Source organism: Orcinus orca, chromosome 13 (genome assembly GCF_937001465.1).
Source record: "Orcinus orca chromosome 13, mOrcOrc1.1, whole genome shotgun sequence".
NCBI classification, from domain to species: Eukaryota; Metazoa; Chordata; class Mammalia; order Artiodactyla; family Delphinidae; genus Orcinus; species Orcinus orca.
Window position 1 is genome coordinate 46,987,827 of NC_064571.1, and position 17,034 is coordinate 47,004,860.

The 17,034-nt window shown below is 38.8% G+C and overlaps 2 protein-coding genes across 3 annotated transcripts in view; both read left to right on the plus strand.

The window, feature by feature from the left end:
• The window catches only part of PSME4 (proteasome activator subunit 4), a 100,685-nt gene extending 91,122 nt beyond the window's left edge, over positions 1-9,563 (plus strand). Inside the window, exons 42-47 of the mRNA XM_004286518.4 lie at positions 1,295-1,423; positions 2,452-2,607; positions 5,502-5,670; positions 7,407-7,540; positions 8,230-8,368; positions 8,846-9,563. Coding sequence (XP_004286566.1) covers positions 1,295-1,423; positions 2,452-2,607; positions 5,502-5,670; positions 7,407-7,540; positions 8,230-8,364 — 723 coding nt within the window. The 3' untranslated portion in view covers positions 8,365-8,368; positions 8,846-9,563. The remainder of the gene's footprint in view (positions 1-1,294; positions 1,424-2,451; positions 2,608-5,501; positions 5,671-7,406; positions 7,541-8,229; positions 8,369-8,845) is intronic.
• A 3,996-nt stretch (positions 9,564-13,559) lies between these two features.
• Positions 13,560-17,034, plus strand: part of ASB3 (ankyrin repeat and SOCS box containing 3) — a 155,092-nt gene continuing 151,617 nt past the window's right edge. The window contains exon 1 of one of the 2 annotated variants that reach the window (XM_049695965.1): positions 13,560-13,725. In XM_049695965.1, the coding sequence (XP_049551922.1) occupies positions 13,603-13,725 (123 nt within the window). In that variant the 5' untranslated portion in view covers positions 13,560-13,602. The remainder of the gene's footprint in view (positions 13,726-17,034) is intronic. The other variant, XM_049695964.1, reaches the window with a different exon arrangement.

The following is a 17,034-nucleotide window of genomic DNA, read 5'->3' on the forward strand; positions in this document are numbered from 1 at the left end:
CCAAAATTATAGTTGGTAGTGATGGCTGTGGTTGGTTGTGGTTAGGAAAACAGTCTGGTCTTATTGCAAATTGGGAAGGCTTGGCACAAACATCACCACTACTTGACAATTATTGGTCAATACAGTTATTATTTAAGATAGAGGGCCCTTGTTACTGTTTATTTGCAAATGGCATGCTAAACTTTTCATCTGCCATGGTGTATTTTGTCTTTAGGAAATTTCAAAAAGATAACACTTATGGAAATTTTCAAAGGATTCACTACTAAAATACTTTTTAAAGTGCTCTGTAGGGCCTGATACCCATGGATACCTTTGGGATCTTTTGGGATATAAAAGGGGACAGTAGCCATTAGTGTATAGATAGGTCTTTGTTACTTGTACGTCCTTGGTGTAGATATGGTTTGTCTTTAGGGCAGTGGTGCTTAAACTTTTTTCCACTACCACATACACAGTGGTATGGAACATGGTCTCATATGTTCGTAAATGGGTAATGTGCAATGAATGTTGGGATAGCTGGAGTTCCACCCTTTTTCTTCCCTCAGAAAAAAGTCAGAAAGCAAATAGTATATGAGAATGAGGTTGATAGGATGATTTATTTGAATCCACTTGAAATTTGCAGAAAAATGTGTATCATTAGATTGCTGTACTGCATAATTTGCTAGTGACGGGCCTAACAGTTAACCTGAATATACAAATATTGAGGTTGAGAATCTCCTTTAGGCCTTCATGGTAAGTGGGATCTGGTATATGCAGGCATCAAATAGTTGGGGAAATGTGAGCACTACTGCATATATTTTAACTGTAATGAATTTTTATGTATGATGTCGTTACAGGTTTTTAAAATAAGAGACTTTATCTTTCAGAGATAAAAATAACTTTTTTGGGGGTGGGGCATGCTGTGTGTGGCTTGTGGGATCTTAGTTCCCTGACCAGGGGCTGAACCTGTGCCCCCTACACTGGAAGCACAGAGCCCTAACAACTGGACTGCCAGGGAATTCCCGAAAATAAAATATTTATGGATGAAATATGTCTGGGATTTGCTTCAAATAATTTAATTGGGGGATGGGGAACTACAGGGGAGCAAAAAAATGAAAGGATTAGCCATGAATTTGTCATTGTTGAAGAAGTGATTGATTCATGGGGATTCATTATACTATTCTCTAGTTTTATGTATGTTTGGATTTTTCTGTAGAAGTTGTTAAAATTAAAAATGTAATTTCTTTTATGTAAGGATGCCTTTGTACTTATTGGCTGTTTTTCACTTTATGTCTGGTTTTTTTTTGTTGTTCTCTAGATTGCCCCAGTGGAAAATGACAATAGCTATGATGAACTGAAAAGAGATGCAAAGTTATGTTTATCACTAATGTCTCAGGGGTTGCTTTACCCTCATCAAGTGCCTTTGGTACTTCGGGTGCTAAAACAAGTAAGAGTGTATATCAAACACTTATATCTTTGGTTTACAATTCTAAGAATTTCACAAAGTCAGCTGAGGTACACACAACACCTGCATTCATTTTGAATCTTCTTTTAGTTTGAGAGGAGACATATGTTGACCAAAGAAACAGATTTAGAATCTGTACCTGGCTCTGCCACCGACTTCTTTGACACTGGGCAGGTCACTCAACCCTAAATTTTCTATATACGTAAAGAGCTAATTATTGAAGCACCTTGGATACAAAGTGCTTATGAGGGAGGGGGTGGGCATTCTCTTTTACCATTTCCCCTTTATTTTATTCACTTGTATTTTCTGATCTGTGGTAGAAAGACCTAAGTGAGTATATACTTTCTGGCTGCATTTTTATTTATTTATTTAATTTATTTTTGGCTGTGCCACAAAGCATGTGGGATCTGTGGGATCTTAGTTCCTCGACCAAGGATTGAATCTGTGCCCCCTGCAGTGGAAGCATGGAGTCTTAACCACTGGACCACCAGGGAAGTCCTGTGGCTGCATTTTTAGTGTACTATGTGCTCAGCTTTATGTAGGTTACACATGTGTTATATAATATAAAAAATGGACATGTTCCCATGGTTTCCCCTGAAAGATATTTTTTAACAGCTTCAAATGGTATTTTTTTGCAGTAGAATTTAGTAGTTCTCAATTTTGTTTGCTTTCATTACCCTACCAGCTACTATCAAAAGTAAAATAAAATAATGTGCAAGCGTTGGAGGATTTAAGAGTAATTAATTATAAATAATTCTTCTAAAATTGACTTTTATCTGTGTTCCTTTCCCTTTACTCTCAACCATTCATTCATACATTCAGAATAACTAACTTTTACCTGAAATAGCTTGTGCAACCTTTTGTTTAGAAGGAAGTATAAGATGAGCTTGCTCTAGCTATACCTGTAAAAGTAGAGTTATATTGGAAGTCTATATTATTTGTCATTTCACTGTCATCTCATGTTCTTGTCAGCACTGTTTTCATTATTTCTACTAATTTCTCATCCACAGACAGCAAGAAGCAGTTCTTGGCATGCTAGATATACAGTACTGACCTACCTCCAGGCCATGGTATTTTATAACCTCTTTATTTTCCTAAACAATGAAGATGCAGTTAAAGACATCAGGTGGCTGGTTATAAGTCTTTTGGAGGATGAACAGCTAGAGGTAAAATTTAGGCTATAGCAAACCGAAATTTAATAAATTTAAAGAAAGCATTATGGCACCTCTTTTAAGAAGTATTTACACACTGATATGTAAAGTAAAAGTAACTTTAATTTTAACATAGCCCTATGTGATTAGTTTTGATACCCCAATCATTTCCTGTAGTACAGATGGAAACAAACATTGGACACGTTCTTGTTCTGGCTTCTCTTTGCAATTGGGCAGATAACATTTATGAACCAAAATTTTCTTAATCTATGAAATTGCAGGTGATAATACTCTACTTACCTTACTGATTTATAAAGGGCTAATAGGAATGTGTATGAGAGCAGTTTCAAGAGAATGAAAATCTACACATAGGTGCTATTATTCAGTAGATTTAAGATAAGATTGTTGTCCCTTTTTATTTTCCTTGGTAGAGAAATTAAAGTCAGCTTTTTTGCTGAAGTAGCATTAAATAAGATATAACTGTCTAAATTGGCCTTAGGTAAAGAAAATGTAATTGAAAATTTTGTGAAATGTTTGCTTATTTTATTTTATGGACTTTATGGGTTTTCCATATAGTGGAGCACTCCCAGTAATTATCTGTATTTTATTTGAGAGCACTGCAAATAGATTTGTATCCCTAGGAAACTGAGAATGGAAATTTCTCCACCTCCCTTATGAATCTATGCATTCTGCATTCCAGCTTTCTTGTGTTCTGGGAGCAGATATGTCCAGTTCCTAGGGTACTCACCCAGTGGTTATAACTCTGACAGCCTTTGATTAAAATATTTGCAGCTATCTGTAAATTTTTTTAGACTATTCTTATTTTTTCTTCATTAAACTTAAAGGAATGGAAATGGAAAGGTGGAAATCTCAAAAGTCAGTGTTTCCTACCTTTAAATATTATAGCTAAACGGACTGTTTTCTAGACCTTGTTTTAGAACATTTTTATAGATTATTCTTGTATTTTATTCCATGTAGTAGGCTTAAACTTAGCTGTTACTATAAACATAAGCATGACATTTATTAAAACTATCCGTTTTAAAACATGTGGTACTGAATATCAGTAATAATTAGCCAGAAGTATTCATGATAATATTGGGGAAAAAAAACTTTGTGGTAATCTAAATGAGAAATGTTTAAAGAAAACTTTATTAGATTTAAAGGAAAATTTTTAGAAATGTTGGGAAATTTTTTGTAGATAAAAAGCTAAATACCTTTTCTGCTTACCTTGTAAAGTTAATTATTATAGACATGTACAGACTGACCCTTGGAACAAAATATCACAAAAGTAGATGCCACTACTGGGAAAGAGAACAATTCAGTTAGAGGTGTTTGGGTAATTTGATAGCAGTTTGGAGAAAAAAAAATAGATTAGAACATCTCACACTGAAATGTATTCCAGATATAGTATAGATACACCCCCACCCCCACCCCAGCACATACTTTTTACTTAGAGAAAGTAGGAGAAATGAATTTGGATATTTATGTGAACTGTGAGCCGAGAATGACATCCTAAGTATTTAAGTCAATAGATTTCACAGATCCAGAGATGGACAGATCTGACCACAAGAATATTAGAAACTCATCAGTTTAATTGGTCAAGCATCAAACTAGAGAAAAACATAAGACCATTAAGACCTTGAGGAGTAGATGGTGGTGGTGGTATCATACATGTATGGGTGAAAACAATATAAGCAGTAAACAAAAGTCAAACCTCTCTTAATGACCAGAGAAATACAAACTTAAAACAATGAGACTCTTAGTTTCATGTCCTCCACCCACCAAAGACAAAAATGTGTAATAATAATAACCAGTGTTGGTAAGTTAAAACCTAGTATTCCCATTAGTTTTGTATCATAGTATATGTTAGCACTGGCTTTTTGAAAAGCAACCAGTAGCCACAAAATTAATAGTACTAAATTGGAGATACATTGAAATTTAGTAATCCCAATTCTTAGAATTAGCCATGTCCTAAGAAAATACATTGCAATGTGGAAAAATTATATAAATTAAGTGTTTTGTAGCATAGTAGTGAGAAGTTGAAAGCATTCTAGTCAATAGTTGAGTATAAAAATAAATCATGGTATGAAAGGAAATAATGCAACCAAGTATGAAGTAATAAAACATTTTATAATGTATTTCATATAATAATGTAATAAAAGTAGCAAAGAATATGTTAAGAACCCCCAAACTGTCACATTGAAAAATTTAAGAAAAAGTCTTTTGAATGAATAAGTAGCAAAGCATTTGAGTGTTTTTTTTCGAATTATTATTGCCTTTCCTTACGACTATTTAGCAGAAATTTTTGTGATATATTTGAGATAACTTTTTACAGCTTTTTTGTCTTCCCAAAACTTGAGTTCCCATTTCAATTTGAAATGGACTGTTAATCACTCTTCATTTAGTACTTCTATAAACTGTATTTATAGTCTGACAACAGCCTGTGAAATTCATGAGTTAAAATGGATATAAATCTCTACTGTGTATGCCAATTATAGAAATTATCCTGTATCTTTATTACCAGTGAAAACAACAACAGCAGTTGTTTTAAGAGATGTAGAGTCTAGGAAAATTGTATTTTAATGTTAGGCTCTGGCACTGCTTTTACAGTTACACCCCAGATAAGAACTATCAGTCAGTGAGAAAATAATTAATGTATGGAGAAATTTAATTTTGTATAGCATGGTTAACCATTAAACTTTCTGTGAACCTGGTGTAGTGACTCATCCATCTTGAGGCCACAGACCCTTTGAGAATCTGATGAAATCTCTATTAAGAAACTGCAAAAGAGCATTTACACAATTTGTATACAAATATCAGGGAAAATCCCCACCCCAGTTCCCTTACCACTCTCTTCACCTCCCCAGGCTTAGGATCTTGGCTCTAATGGAAGTGATTGTCTTCTATAGGTTCGAGAAATGGCTGCTACCACCTTAAGTGGTCTGTTACAGTGTAACTTCCTTACCATGGACAGTCCTATGCAGATTCATTTTGAGCAACTTTGCAAAACAAAACTACCGAAGAAAAGGAAACGAGACCCTGGTTTTGTAGGAGATCCGAATACGATTCCTTCTGCAGGTAACAAGACTGATGGAAAACACCTTTTGGGAATTAACCAGGCTTAACTCAACAAATATTTATCGAATGCTTGTATGTGCCTAGGTCTATGCTAGGTACCGGGAATAGCTGACCCTGCTTTTGAGAAGCTTTGCATATAGAAGGCAAGGCCTGGGGTGTAAAAGCTGAAATTGAGAGAGGTACAAAAGAATGTGTACATGGCTGCATACAACTATTGTAGTAAATCAAGCCTGTACCCACCCACCTGAAATCTCTTTATAAAGAGAGGTATCCAGAATTATTTTGGAGGATCTAAAATATTTGTTTTTAGAATTTATAACTTATATGTAAATGTACTAAGAGAAAAAAAATAAGTAAACAAAACAAGCCTTGCTTTCATTTGGAGAGAGGAAAATCATTACTTCCTTAGGCGTTTGATAGAGGGTGAGAGCACTCATTATTCTACAGGAGCTTCCACTCTAATTGAGCATGAAGGTAAACAAGAGAATGAGATCTGATGACTGTGTCATGTTTAAAGAGAAATTTAAATGTGATTGCAAAGAAGCATCCGATCTTGCCACTGTTATCTACAAATAGTCACAAGAATGGAAAACATAGACTATTAGTAAGTGGGAAGCTGACTGAATTTGCAGAAAATGCTTGGAATATGAAGCTCTTAAGTACTGATTATAGCAAGGTTTTAATTTTGTTTTTAATTTCATTGAAGTATAGTTGATTTACAGTGTTGTGTTAATTTCTGTACGGCATAGTGACTGTTATACATGTATACATTCTTTTTCATGTTCTTTCCCATTCTGGTTTGTCACAGGGTACAGAGTATAGTTCCCTGTGCTCTACGGTAGGACCTTGCTGTTTATCCATCTTGTATTTAATAGTTTGCCTCTGCTGACCCCACACTCCCAGTCCTTCCCGCCTACCCCTCTGCCCCGCAACCACAAGTCTGTTCTCTGTGTCTACCAGGGTTTTGATTTTTGCTATTACCTAATAGCAATTTCCAATAAAATACCAGTATATATTCTAGTTTTTTTGCTTGAAAACTGTGTTTTCAATAATGAAGTACCAAAGTAGTTTTAGGTTTTTGTTATAACCAAATGGCATTGTTTATAACTACTCCAAATTCCCTTTTTTCTTAATTTCAACTCCCTATCCACGGCGTTTCATGTATACACATATAATAGACTTACAAACACATACATGCACACATCTTTATTAAAAAACAATGAGAATTTGAAAGCACTTTAATGTAACTTCTGTCACTAAAAAGGAAGAATAGAGGCCCTGTAGAATACAGACACATAGCAGTTCTGTTTTGCGGAATACAGACATTTCACATTCACGGTGTGTTTACCTAATGAATTGATGCAGTCTGTAGGAGGTGGTCACATCCAGAAAAGTGGGATCTAATTTTGACTGGCGATTTTTTTAGGATCAGGGATTGCACTTTCACGTATGATATGAATTGCTCAGAAAAAGCCATTACTATGTTAGTTTTACCAAATACATGACACATTTCTGGACCTAAATATAATTATGCTGTCATTGAGGGATGGCTATAGGATGTTTTTAGTTTAGCCTTAAAATCATGTTTTTGATATGTGTGCATACAGAGTCATTTTTAAATGCAGAAATTCAAACATTGGAAACAACTAGTATGATCGAAAACTAATTTATTTCACTGTAGCAAGTGCAATAGAGTCCTGTAAATATTTGCACATATATTGCTGTTTTCTTTGCAGAGTTGGTCAAACGCCATGCTGGGGTGCTGGGACTTGGTGCATGTGTTCTTTCTAGTCCTTACGATGTTCCCACCTGGATGCCCCAGCTCCTTATGAATCTCAGTGCACACCTGAATGATCCTCAGCCTATTGAGGTAAAATTCTCCCTTGTTAGTTTCTTTGCACATATATTATCAGTGATATTTTGTAAGAAACCATTTATACTAATCTCTATACTCTGGATCTTCTGCTTTGATAAAGCTACTACTCCTACCTCTGCCAGATCCAAGTTACTCATCAATAATTATTAAAATCTTGCAGAGACCCTGCTGCCTGTATATTTGAGATATTTTGGTAACAAGGAAATTACCATAGCTTCTGTCCCTCCAAGTCCAGTGGAAGTAAGATGTTGTCAGTGTTGTCAGAATAAATTTTATGCTTCTATTTCACTAGCATTTTATATCTAGGAAGTATATAACTGGGAGCTCATATTAAACAGGAAAATGTGATGGTATTATTTAGTGAACACCTGTGTTCCTACATTAAACAACTTGGAAGACCAATGACCTTGTTCTTTTCACTTTGATAAATAGATGTAAGTATATATTGAAACTGGTTTAATAATGTGGTACGAGTTCTGGTCGCTTGTCCTGAATTGCAGCTAGTACTAATTCTAAAGAAGTAAGCTTGGTGGCTCTTTGACGTAAGATTGGTTTATTGGTTTTGTAGCTCTTGGTGAAGTGTAAGATCTGAAGTCTAGAAGGATTGTTATTTAGCTAAAGGTATCCTAAATATAACCCTGGCGAGGTTAAAATAAAATGTATGTGGGTTGCCTACTCTACAGATGACTGTAAAAAAGACCTTATCCAATTTCCGAAGGACGCACCATGACAACTGGCAAGAACACAAACAGCAATTCACTGATGACCAGCTGCTTGTTCTCACCGATCTCCTCGTGTCACCCTGCTATTATGCATAGAAAGGTGAGGCAGCAAAGTTTAAAGAAGTCTGACATCCTCAAATGTCATTGGTTTGATAACTGAGAAGCGGGTATTCCTAAGTTTTTTCTTTCATGACTTTTACTATGGCCAGTGGAAGTTAAGTTCCCAGAGCATTTTATCCTTTCTTCTCTGCTTTAGGTATTAAGCAGAGAATTGATGTGACTGCTTTTGGGCCTATATACATGAGTGGGCTTATGGTTAGATAAAAGAAAAGAGATTTTACTCTTAATTGCCTCCTGAGTGGGGCCTGGCCATTTTGGGTTGTCGTAGGGATTCTAGGTTCTACAGTTGTGAAAACATTTCATCTGGATTCTTAAGTATATATCATCCATTCTGTATTAAAGAGGGAGGACCCAGAAACCTTTCTACTGAGATAGGATGAATGAAGATTTCATTTACTGGGCTCTTAGAGTTGGATGTCCTGTTGTCTAACTGAAATTTTTTTCCTCCTTGATACAGATGAGTAGTCCTCACTTCGAGCTCTTTTCATCAAAAATTCCAGATCCTCAGGTACCATCTGTGGTGGCTTTCTGCAGGTTTTAAAACCCTGCCTCTGTTGAGCTCTCATCATTTTGGTGGTTTCTGTGTTTGGTCTCATTAGTCTGCGTTCCACAGGTTCTCAGCTGCCATTTGATTTCCTAACTTGTCCAGAAGTATTTCCGGAATATTAATCACTTTTTCTTTGAGGCATCAGACAAAGCCATAATGTCTCAGACTAGAGATAATTACCCAGTATGATCATGGCATCCAAGACCAGACAGAGTCTAGGAACTCATTACGTAACAGTTTACTTGGAATGGAGAAGGCCCATCTGTAATAACAGATCCTGTCATTTCATTCATCTCAAATTATTTTGAATTCTTTCCAAATGGCCGTGGGTTTAGATGGTAGTAGGCCTGTGGGCCATAAATCTGAAGCCTTGAGAGGCTTGGGTCTGGAGAGCCATGAAGAGGGAAGGAAAAGAGGGCAAGTCTTGAACCCAGCCAAGGACTTGATGGATTGCTCGACCAAGACACAGAAGTGAAGTCTGTGTCCACGTGTTTCCCACAGACTGGAGTTTTTGGTGCTGAATAGAAGAGCAGTTGCTGAAAAACTAGGGGTTTGGTGAATAAATTTTTGATTGATATATATGTATACAATGTGTGATTTTGCAAATAAACAGCAACAACAATAAAAACCCTGACTGGTTGATTTTTACCTGTATTCTTTGCAAATGTTGTTTGACCCTCTTTGAAAACTGTTACACTTGACTAATGGAAGTCTGCTGTGTTTGTGGAAATTCTGTAATTTTTTTTCTCTTTTTAATTTTTTTCCTTTTCCTTTTTTTTCTTTTTTTTTGCCTGCAGAATCGTTGAGACTAATAAGTCTTAATATTTATTTGACTTGTTTAATAAGTGTTACATAGATGTAAAAGACTGTATAAACTGTAGAGATAGCATTGGCAAGACTTTGTACAGATGCAACCTCTTACACAACACCATTGTGTAATTAATTTGTAAAGATACACATATAGCTCTTTATTATAGTGATTTTTTTGGCTTTTGTACCAATTGAATGCCATTTTTTTTGTGTTTTAAAATTATTTTCTTTATCTTTTCATGTTACAAAAGCTGAGGTGTGGGTTTTTTGAGTTTATTTATCGTTAGAATGTCTGAACTTTTATGTAACTTTTTGTGCGCATCTCTAAATGCGAACACCACATGTTTGCCTATGACCAGTTTATAGAACTCAAGGTATCTTCTAGGTTCAAGTAATTCACAAGTTGGTGAATGTCATCTTGCAGCCCGCCCTGTACAGTCTTCCTTAAAGGAACACTACGGTATATTTTTTAGTATCTACTTGCTGAATGACTCGATACAGACCTAAGCACAGCAGAGGTCCTGGTACAGTATTTAAGTGTCAGCATACACAGGCGTAATCCCTGTATAGTGTAGTGCCAAACTGATTATTCCAATTGTGTAACTAGTTTAAAACCCAATAAATGGATTGTTTTTAACACCTGGCTTTTGTCTTCATTACAAGGAGAAGACAGTTCTGTAGCCAGTGACCCTCATGGATTCCTTTTGCATTCATAGATCTGGATCCGTAAATTCATGCCCTCCGACCAGAGTGAATTATCTAGATCAGACCTGTCCAGCACAATAGGTCATAGCCATGTGTGACTATTTACATTTAAATTAAATAAAAAATTCCTCAGTCTCAATAGGCACATTTCAAGTTCTCATTAGCTACTTTTGGCTAGTGGTTACCCTGTTAAATAGGCAGGTGAATGTTTTCATCATCACAGAAAGTTCTGTTGGACAACACTGGTCTAAATGATTGATTCTCAAATTGATGGGCCTAGAATGTGAATTTTAATTCATGCCCCCGGCTCATGATATTGATGCCTGGTCCTGAAACCACAGTTTGAGCAGTGAGGTTTTATGTTGTATTGACCACTTCAATTTTTCATAGCCAAGCTGTATGAACATACACTGCCATAGGCAAGGTTCCTAAAGTGGGGAATTTAAAAAATATAAGATACTGGGCACCCACTGTGTTCCTCAGTCAGAATTTCTGTGGTTGGGACTCAGGCATCAACGTCTTTTAAAAGCTTTAAAAGTCTTTTAAAAGCTCCGTAAATGCTTCAGTTGTGCAGCCAGGATTGAGAACCACTGGTGACGACTCCTAAGGCCCACTCTAGGCCTAAAAGCGGGGCACCTTAATCACATGCCCAATGTGATTCTGATACCAGGCTTAGAAGTTGCTTATTACTTTGATACCCTAACTGGTTATATTGTGAATTATTTAATTCCTAAATTTTCTATCGGGGGCCTCAAGAATGAAAAGGAGGAGGGAGAGAAAAGGGATGAATGGCCACTATTGTCTAAATTCTTAAATGGATTTTGCATTCAAAAGAATGGAGAACGCTAGCAGGAACAGTGTTAAGGGAACGCAAGTGTTATGGGTTTGGGGGGTGGTGTGTGTAGGCAGACCAGTGTTTAGAAGTCACTGCTGATTGGGCCTGGAAGACTGAGCTAAGGCAGGTTTCAGGTGGGGATGGGTGGTGGTGGGGGAGTGATAGGAAGTAAGGGGAGGAGAAAGCCTGTATCTTTAATGTTGTATGAGCCAATAAATAATCTTTAGTTTCTGAATGAATCCTTTAAAAAAGAATTTGCAAATTGTGTTTCAAAATTTGGGAGGAAATTTTACCTACCTATTTTCTTAATGTTAATGATTAGTAATGGGGCCAGAGAAAACCAGTGAGGAATTTTGTCTTACTGGAAAAAAACTTTCTACAGACTTTGTAGTTATTTTTGCGGCCAAGGGCCATTTGCCTTGTTACTGTCACTGTTTTGGGTATTCCCTCATTGTTGAACATCAAGGTTTTCAGTTTTCTCTACTATAGCTCACACTGCAGTGAACATTTTCATCCCTTCATACTTAAAACTTGTTTCTTTTATTCAGGTATTTCCTTAGGATAAATTCCGAGGAGTGAGATTTTTAGGTCATGAATCTAAGCATTTTAATGGCTCTCATGTTCTTTCCTCAAAGTGCATGTGTCAATTTGCATTGTCAATGATAGTGTGTATTAGAATGTTGGTTTCCCTGCCAATTGACAGCCTAATCATATCTTAACATACTTCGAGTCAGCCCTGCTTGTTTATTTGTAGATTTCCATTTTGTGACTACTAAACCAGTGTTCTTTCCAATTTGACACACTGCTGGTACGTTTTGTAGACATGATCATAGTAGCTTTCATCTTGTTGATCGTGCTTACTAGTTCTGGAACTTGGATGGTTCCAGATTTCCTCTTCTAGCTCTCTAGAATCCTTTACAACTTGTGAAATTTTTTTTTGAAGTTATTTCTGAATTCTGATAGCATAGTCAACACCTGGACTGGGTATCTACCTCATAAATTATCCAGCCCTCTTGATTTTCTCTTGATGAAAGCAGAGTGGTGGGGGTGGCTGGGAAAAATATATGCGTAAATCCAATTATTTGGTACTTGTTGGTGCTGAACTGTTCTGTTTTAGAAGATGAACTATTGGCCAAAATAGGTGTTTCAATAGCAGTGTCCTAAGTACTTCACGTAAATGGAACTTTCTGGTTTTCTGGCACTCGGTGAAGGAAAGAACACTCAAATAGCACTCTGTGTTTCCAAGTGGTACCCTCTGAGAAGGTCAGAAAAGTAGTAAGATCCTAGTTACCCAGGTTGGGACACTGAAGTAGTAAAGAGTTTAACTGGCTTTCTTTTGTCCCCAGAGTAACAAACATACTTGGGAATGCTACTTGTTAACTCTTGAGACTAAAACCCACTTTTATGAGTTCATTATTTTGGACATACTGTGCACTTTAGAATGAGAGGCTGGTAAATTTTTTGTTTTGTGTCCTTGCTTGCTAAAATTAGCTGCATACATTGCACCATTGCTTTTCAAGTTGATTTACATTGAACACAGCATTGAGTAACGTCGCTGATTTCTTGGCTTGGTTATTTCATTTGCATGGGTAGTTTCTTTGCTCTTTTCATTTGTTTCCTAGTAGTTATGCCCTTTGCTGAGTTCCCTCAATAAATTCATTAATACTTTCAGAGAGCTGGGAGGAGAAAAAATTACGTTATAGTTGGTTTGATTTAAAGTCTGTTGCAATGACTTGATTTACAGATTCTGTGTCTCAAAGTACCAAACTGGACGACAACGCCAGTTTAATCTAGGAGAAGAAGTATTAGCTACAGCGTAGAGTGGAGCTAGGAAGGCGGACTAGGAAGCGCCAGGAATGGGGAGAGGTGGGTGGCGGGCCGACCAGAAGCCTGGGAAGCCCCCAGATCCCGCCAAGACCGACGTGAAGCCTGGCCACGCCTCGCTGTCCACGGTCTCCACCCTCTAAGGGTCAAGGTCCCCATGGGTCGCGCTGTGTCCGTCGTTGCCCCCACCTTTGCCCTCCTCTCCACCTAGTCCGCTCCCCCTCTTCCTCGGTATGTCAGCTCGTAACAGCCTCGGGGAGCCGCCACTGCCCGAGCGGCAAAACGACGCGCCTGAGACCTCGCGCGGCGCGGAGGACGGAGGTCGGGGCGGCGGGAGCGGTCGGGCCCCGGGGCAACGGGAGGCCCGCGAGTCGTCGAGGGCGCGGGGGCAGGCGGGGCGCCGAGCCGGAGTGTCCGGCGTGGGGGTGGGGGGCGGCGCCCTCGGCGTCTCCGTGACTGCGCCTCCGCGCCCCGGCTTGCCGCGGCTCCCGGGATGCGCGGAGGCGGCGGCGATGGCGATGATGTCTCTAGCCCTGCATCCTCCCGGGCGGCGGGAGGAGCTGGGGTCCGAGCTGCGATATGGAGGAGGAGGGGCGGCGCTGCGGCCACCGGGCAGGTGAGAGACCACGGGCCCCTGGAGGAGGACGACCCCGCGGGGACCGGGAGGGCCGGGCCCCGAGAAGCCGCCGGGTGAGCGAGGAGGCGGCCTCAGAGGTCCAGGCCCGGCCGCCGTGCACCGGCGCTCCTGGCGCGGCCTGCGGGGAAACCATCTCGCGCCTGCCCTGTCGGTTCCCCGGCTCCGCGGGACCCGTGGAACCCCTCCCCCGCCGCCCATGCCCTGCCTGAGCCCTCCCTACCTCACCAACCCTCTGCTGCATCTTTTACAAGCTTCCCTGGACCGACCTAGGCCCTCCTTACCATAACCTTCCCCAGCCAGGGGAGCCCCTACCCATCTCAAGTCCCTGGTCTGGGTCGCTGTGCCCTCCCAGAAGTCTCCCACAACATCCTCACACTGGAGGTGCTCCACAGCCTCCCCTCTCCCTCATCCACTGACAGACCCGACCCTATCAGCTGCTCTGGGCTTCGAAAGGTAGTTCCACTGGGGAGAAAGAGCATGGCCTCTGAAATCAGATAAATCTGGCTTGAATCTTAGTGACCTTGGACAAGTCATCTAACTTCCCTGATGTTTTCCTGATCAATACAAATACAGTGGGAATAATAATAATAATAGTACAGAACCTTGTTTTCTTGTGAGGGTTGGTTAGACTGAGAATGCCTGCCCTCGAGGAACTGAGGATATAATGAGAAAACAAGAGTTGGAAGAATCCAGGTCATGAGTTGACTTGTAAAAGCTCATATAAAATGTTTTAATATGTACTAAAATATTAAGACAGCACACTAGATTATCAAGAGGCTCTTCACACACATCCTAATGAGAAATTGCTGAACAATTTTCACTTATTATTTCTTGCTTACTTTAGGCTCTCTCCTTCTTAGTTGTAATAAGATGCATATGATATGAATTCATTCCTTCTTATTGTGCTTAATATGTTTTCTTCTTAAGACTGGTGTTCCAACTTAAAATTTCTCTGATTTTATTACTTTAATTACATCTTCTTCCAGAACTTGTTTATGGTCCCAGAGATAAAGAGTAACTTGTATGCTTGCATTGAAAAGAATGTTGGTAACCTTTATTTAATATTTAGGAGTAAGTAGCAGATAGGTATTCATTTACCGCCTCCCTCCCCCAAATAAGTGAGTTTTATAGTTCTTCTATCATAGCTTTTCCCCAAATTGTCATCTCAGCCTCCTCTTTCTTAAAGTCTCAGAAGTTAGTCCTAAGACCTGGGTTTACTTTCCCTCCATTTCCTTACTGCTTCTAAAGTTTCTCTGCCCAAACCTTTACTTCTGTTCTGTCTTCTGCTTTTTCTCCCTTTTCTCTTCCCAGCCTCTGATTCCTTCCTTTTTTTTCTAATTATCCCAAATCAGAATGATTTATAGTTACTTTATACCAGAACCATAATTTTTCAACCTTGCCAAAAAGGTACATGGAAGTGTGTGTGTGTGTGTGTGTGTGTGTGTGTGTGTGTCTGTATTCAAGTTTTGGGCTCCAGGAACTTTGAGTTGGGAAGGGATTGCAATACCTACTTCGTAGGATTATAATGAGAATGAAATAAAGTTTGATAAGCTATGTAAAGCTTCTAGTAGAAGTGCCTGGCATATAATAACCACCCAGTAAATTATAGCTGCTGTAACTGTCTTCTGACCTGGGACTCCCTGCCTTGATTGCTTTGCTATTCTGTTTAGCTTGGTGGTGGAATGCTGCCTTTAGAGAGCAACTGCTTAGGTTCAAATCCATACTGTACCCCTTTAAGATAGGTGCTCTCTCTCTCTCTGACTCAGTTTCCTCATCTGTAAAATAGAGGTAAGTTATACTATCTCAGGGTTGTTTTGACGATTCAACATATTAATAGTGTGGAGCACTGAGAGCAGTGCCTGGCACATCACAAGCACTTAGTAAAGTGAACATACTAATGATAAGACTGATCATTATATTCCTGACCCAGAAGTCTACTTTATTTTTTAATGTATTGAAAAAATTTAAGTTTATTGAAGCAATTATAATTGGAGAGAAAGTGAAAGTTGCCCCTCAACTCCTCCAAATCCTTTTTTTTTCCTTCTGCCTCTTATCTTTGACTAATGTTGGTGCCTCATCATTCCATTTTCCCCTCTCCAAATTTCTTCCAGCCTGGGGTCTTCATAACTTCCATCATCCGCTTCTTTTTTATTACCCACTTACTCGATATTTTTCTTAGCATCCTAATTCCAGACTCTTCATCATTCTAATTTCCCCAAGCCAAATTTCTGCTTCTCTCTTCGGGGTCAGGGGAATTTGCTATAAACAGTAGTATCACCTTTCTGCTCTTCTTGCTTCCACAAATTGGATTTTCTCTTCTACTTCTTTTTTCATCAGTTAACCCCAATCCTCCAATTAACAATTAAAAAATTAACAGTAAAAGGTTTTTTTTTTTCACTACACAGGTATCAAAAAGGGTTCAGAAACAGGCACATACTCTTTTAAGTGAAAATAATAAGCTATCCATTATTATTATTTTTTAATTCTAATCATCAAGAAACAAAAGGTCAGGATTATTTTTTCTATCTCTTTTATATCAGGAAAGTACAGAAAAGTTGGTCCTACTTCTCAGTGGAGAAATTCATTATATTGTTATGATCTGCACTTTTGACCATTGAGAATGTAGAAGAGGTTATATTCTTCCTTCATGAAGGACACCAGTTAGTTTTATGGATCTCCCCAGGACTGAAATTTGTCTGGTACTCACTGGCACAGCTGTACCTATTATTGAATGCTGGGTGACTTCTGTATTGGGTGGTCCATAGCTCCTGCTTGGAGGCCCCAGTAATACCTCACTAACCAGGCCCCTTCCTCTGTACCCCATGATTCAGCAACTAAAGGGTTAATCCTAGGACAGCTGGAGGCCTCTGGGACTCAGCTTGAGCTGGTGGTTAAATATTCTGAACATCACCCATGGACCTCCCCAATACCACTGGTTATTCCTAAAATACTGGATTAAAGCAAGTTATTTTTGGTTGCCAAGAGCATTGCACCAGTCTCCAAGGAACAACTTAAGCTGTACCACTGGAAGCATCTTTGGGAGCGGGATGGGCACCAGGCCACACAGGGCTTTGGGATTTGGGACAACAGAACATTATGTGAGTGTATTTTAAATCTCATTGCAAAATGGAAAAAAAATGTTAAGAAAGTAAAGGACCAAGAAGAAAAAGAAGTTGTTCTTTAAAAGTAGAGGCTGTGTCTTATTCATCTTTGTACCCACGGTATCTAGCGTAAAGCTGGAGGAGAGTATGCACACGGTAGATATAAACTGGGTGAATGCATGCATGA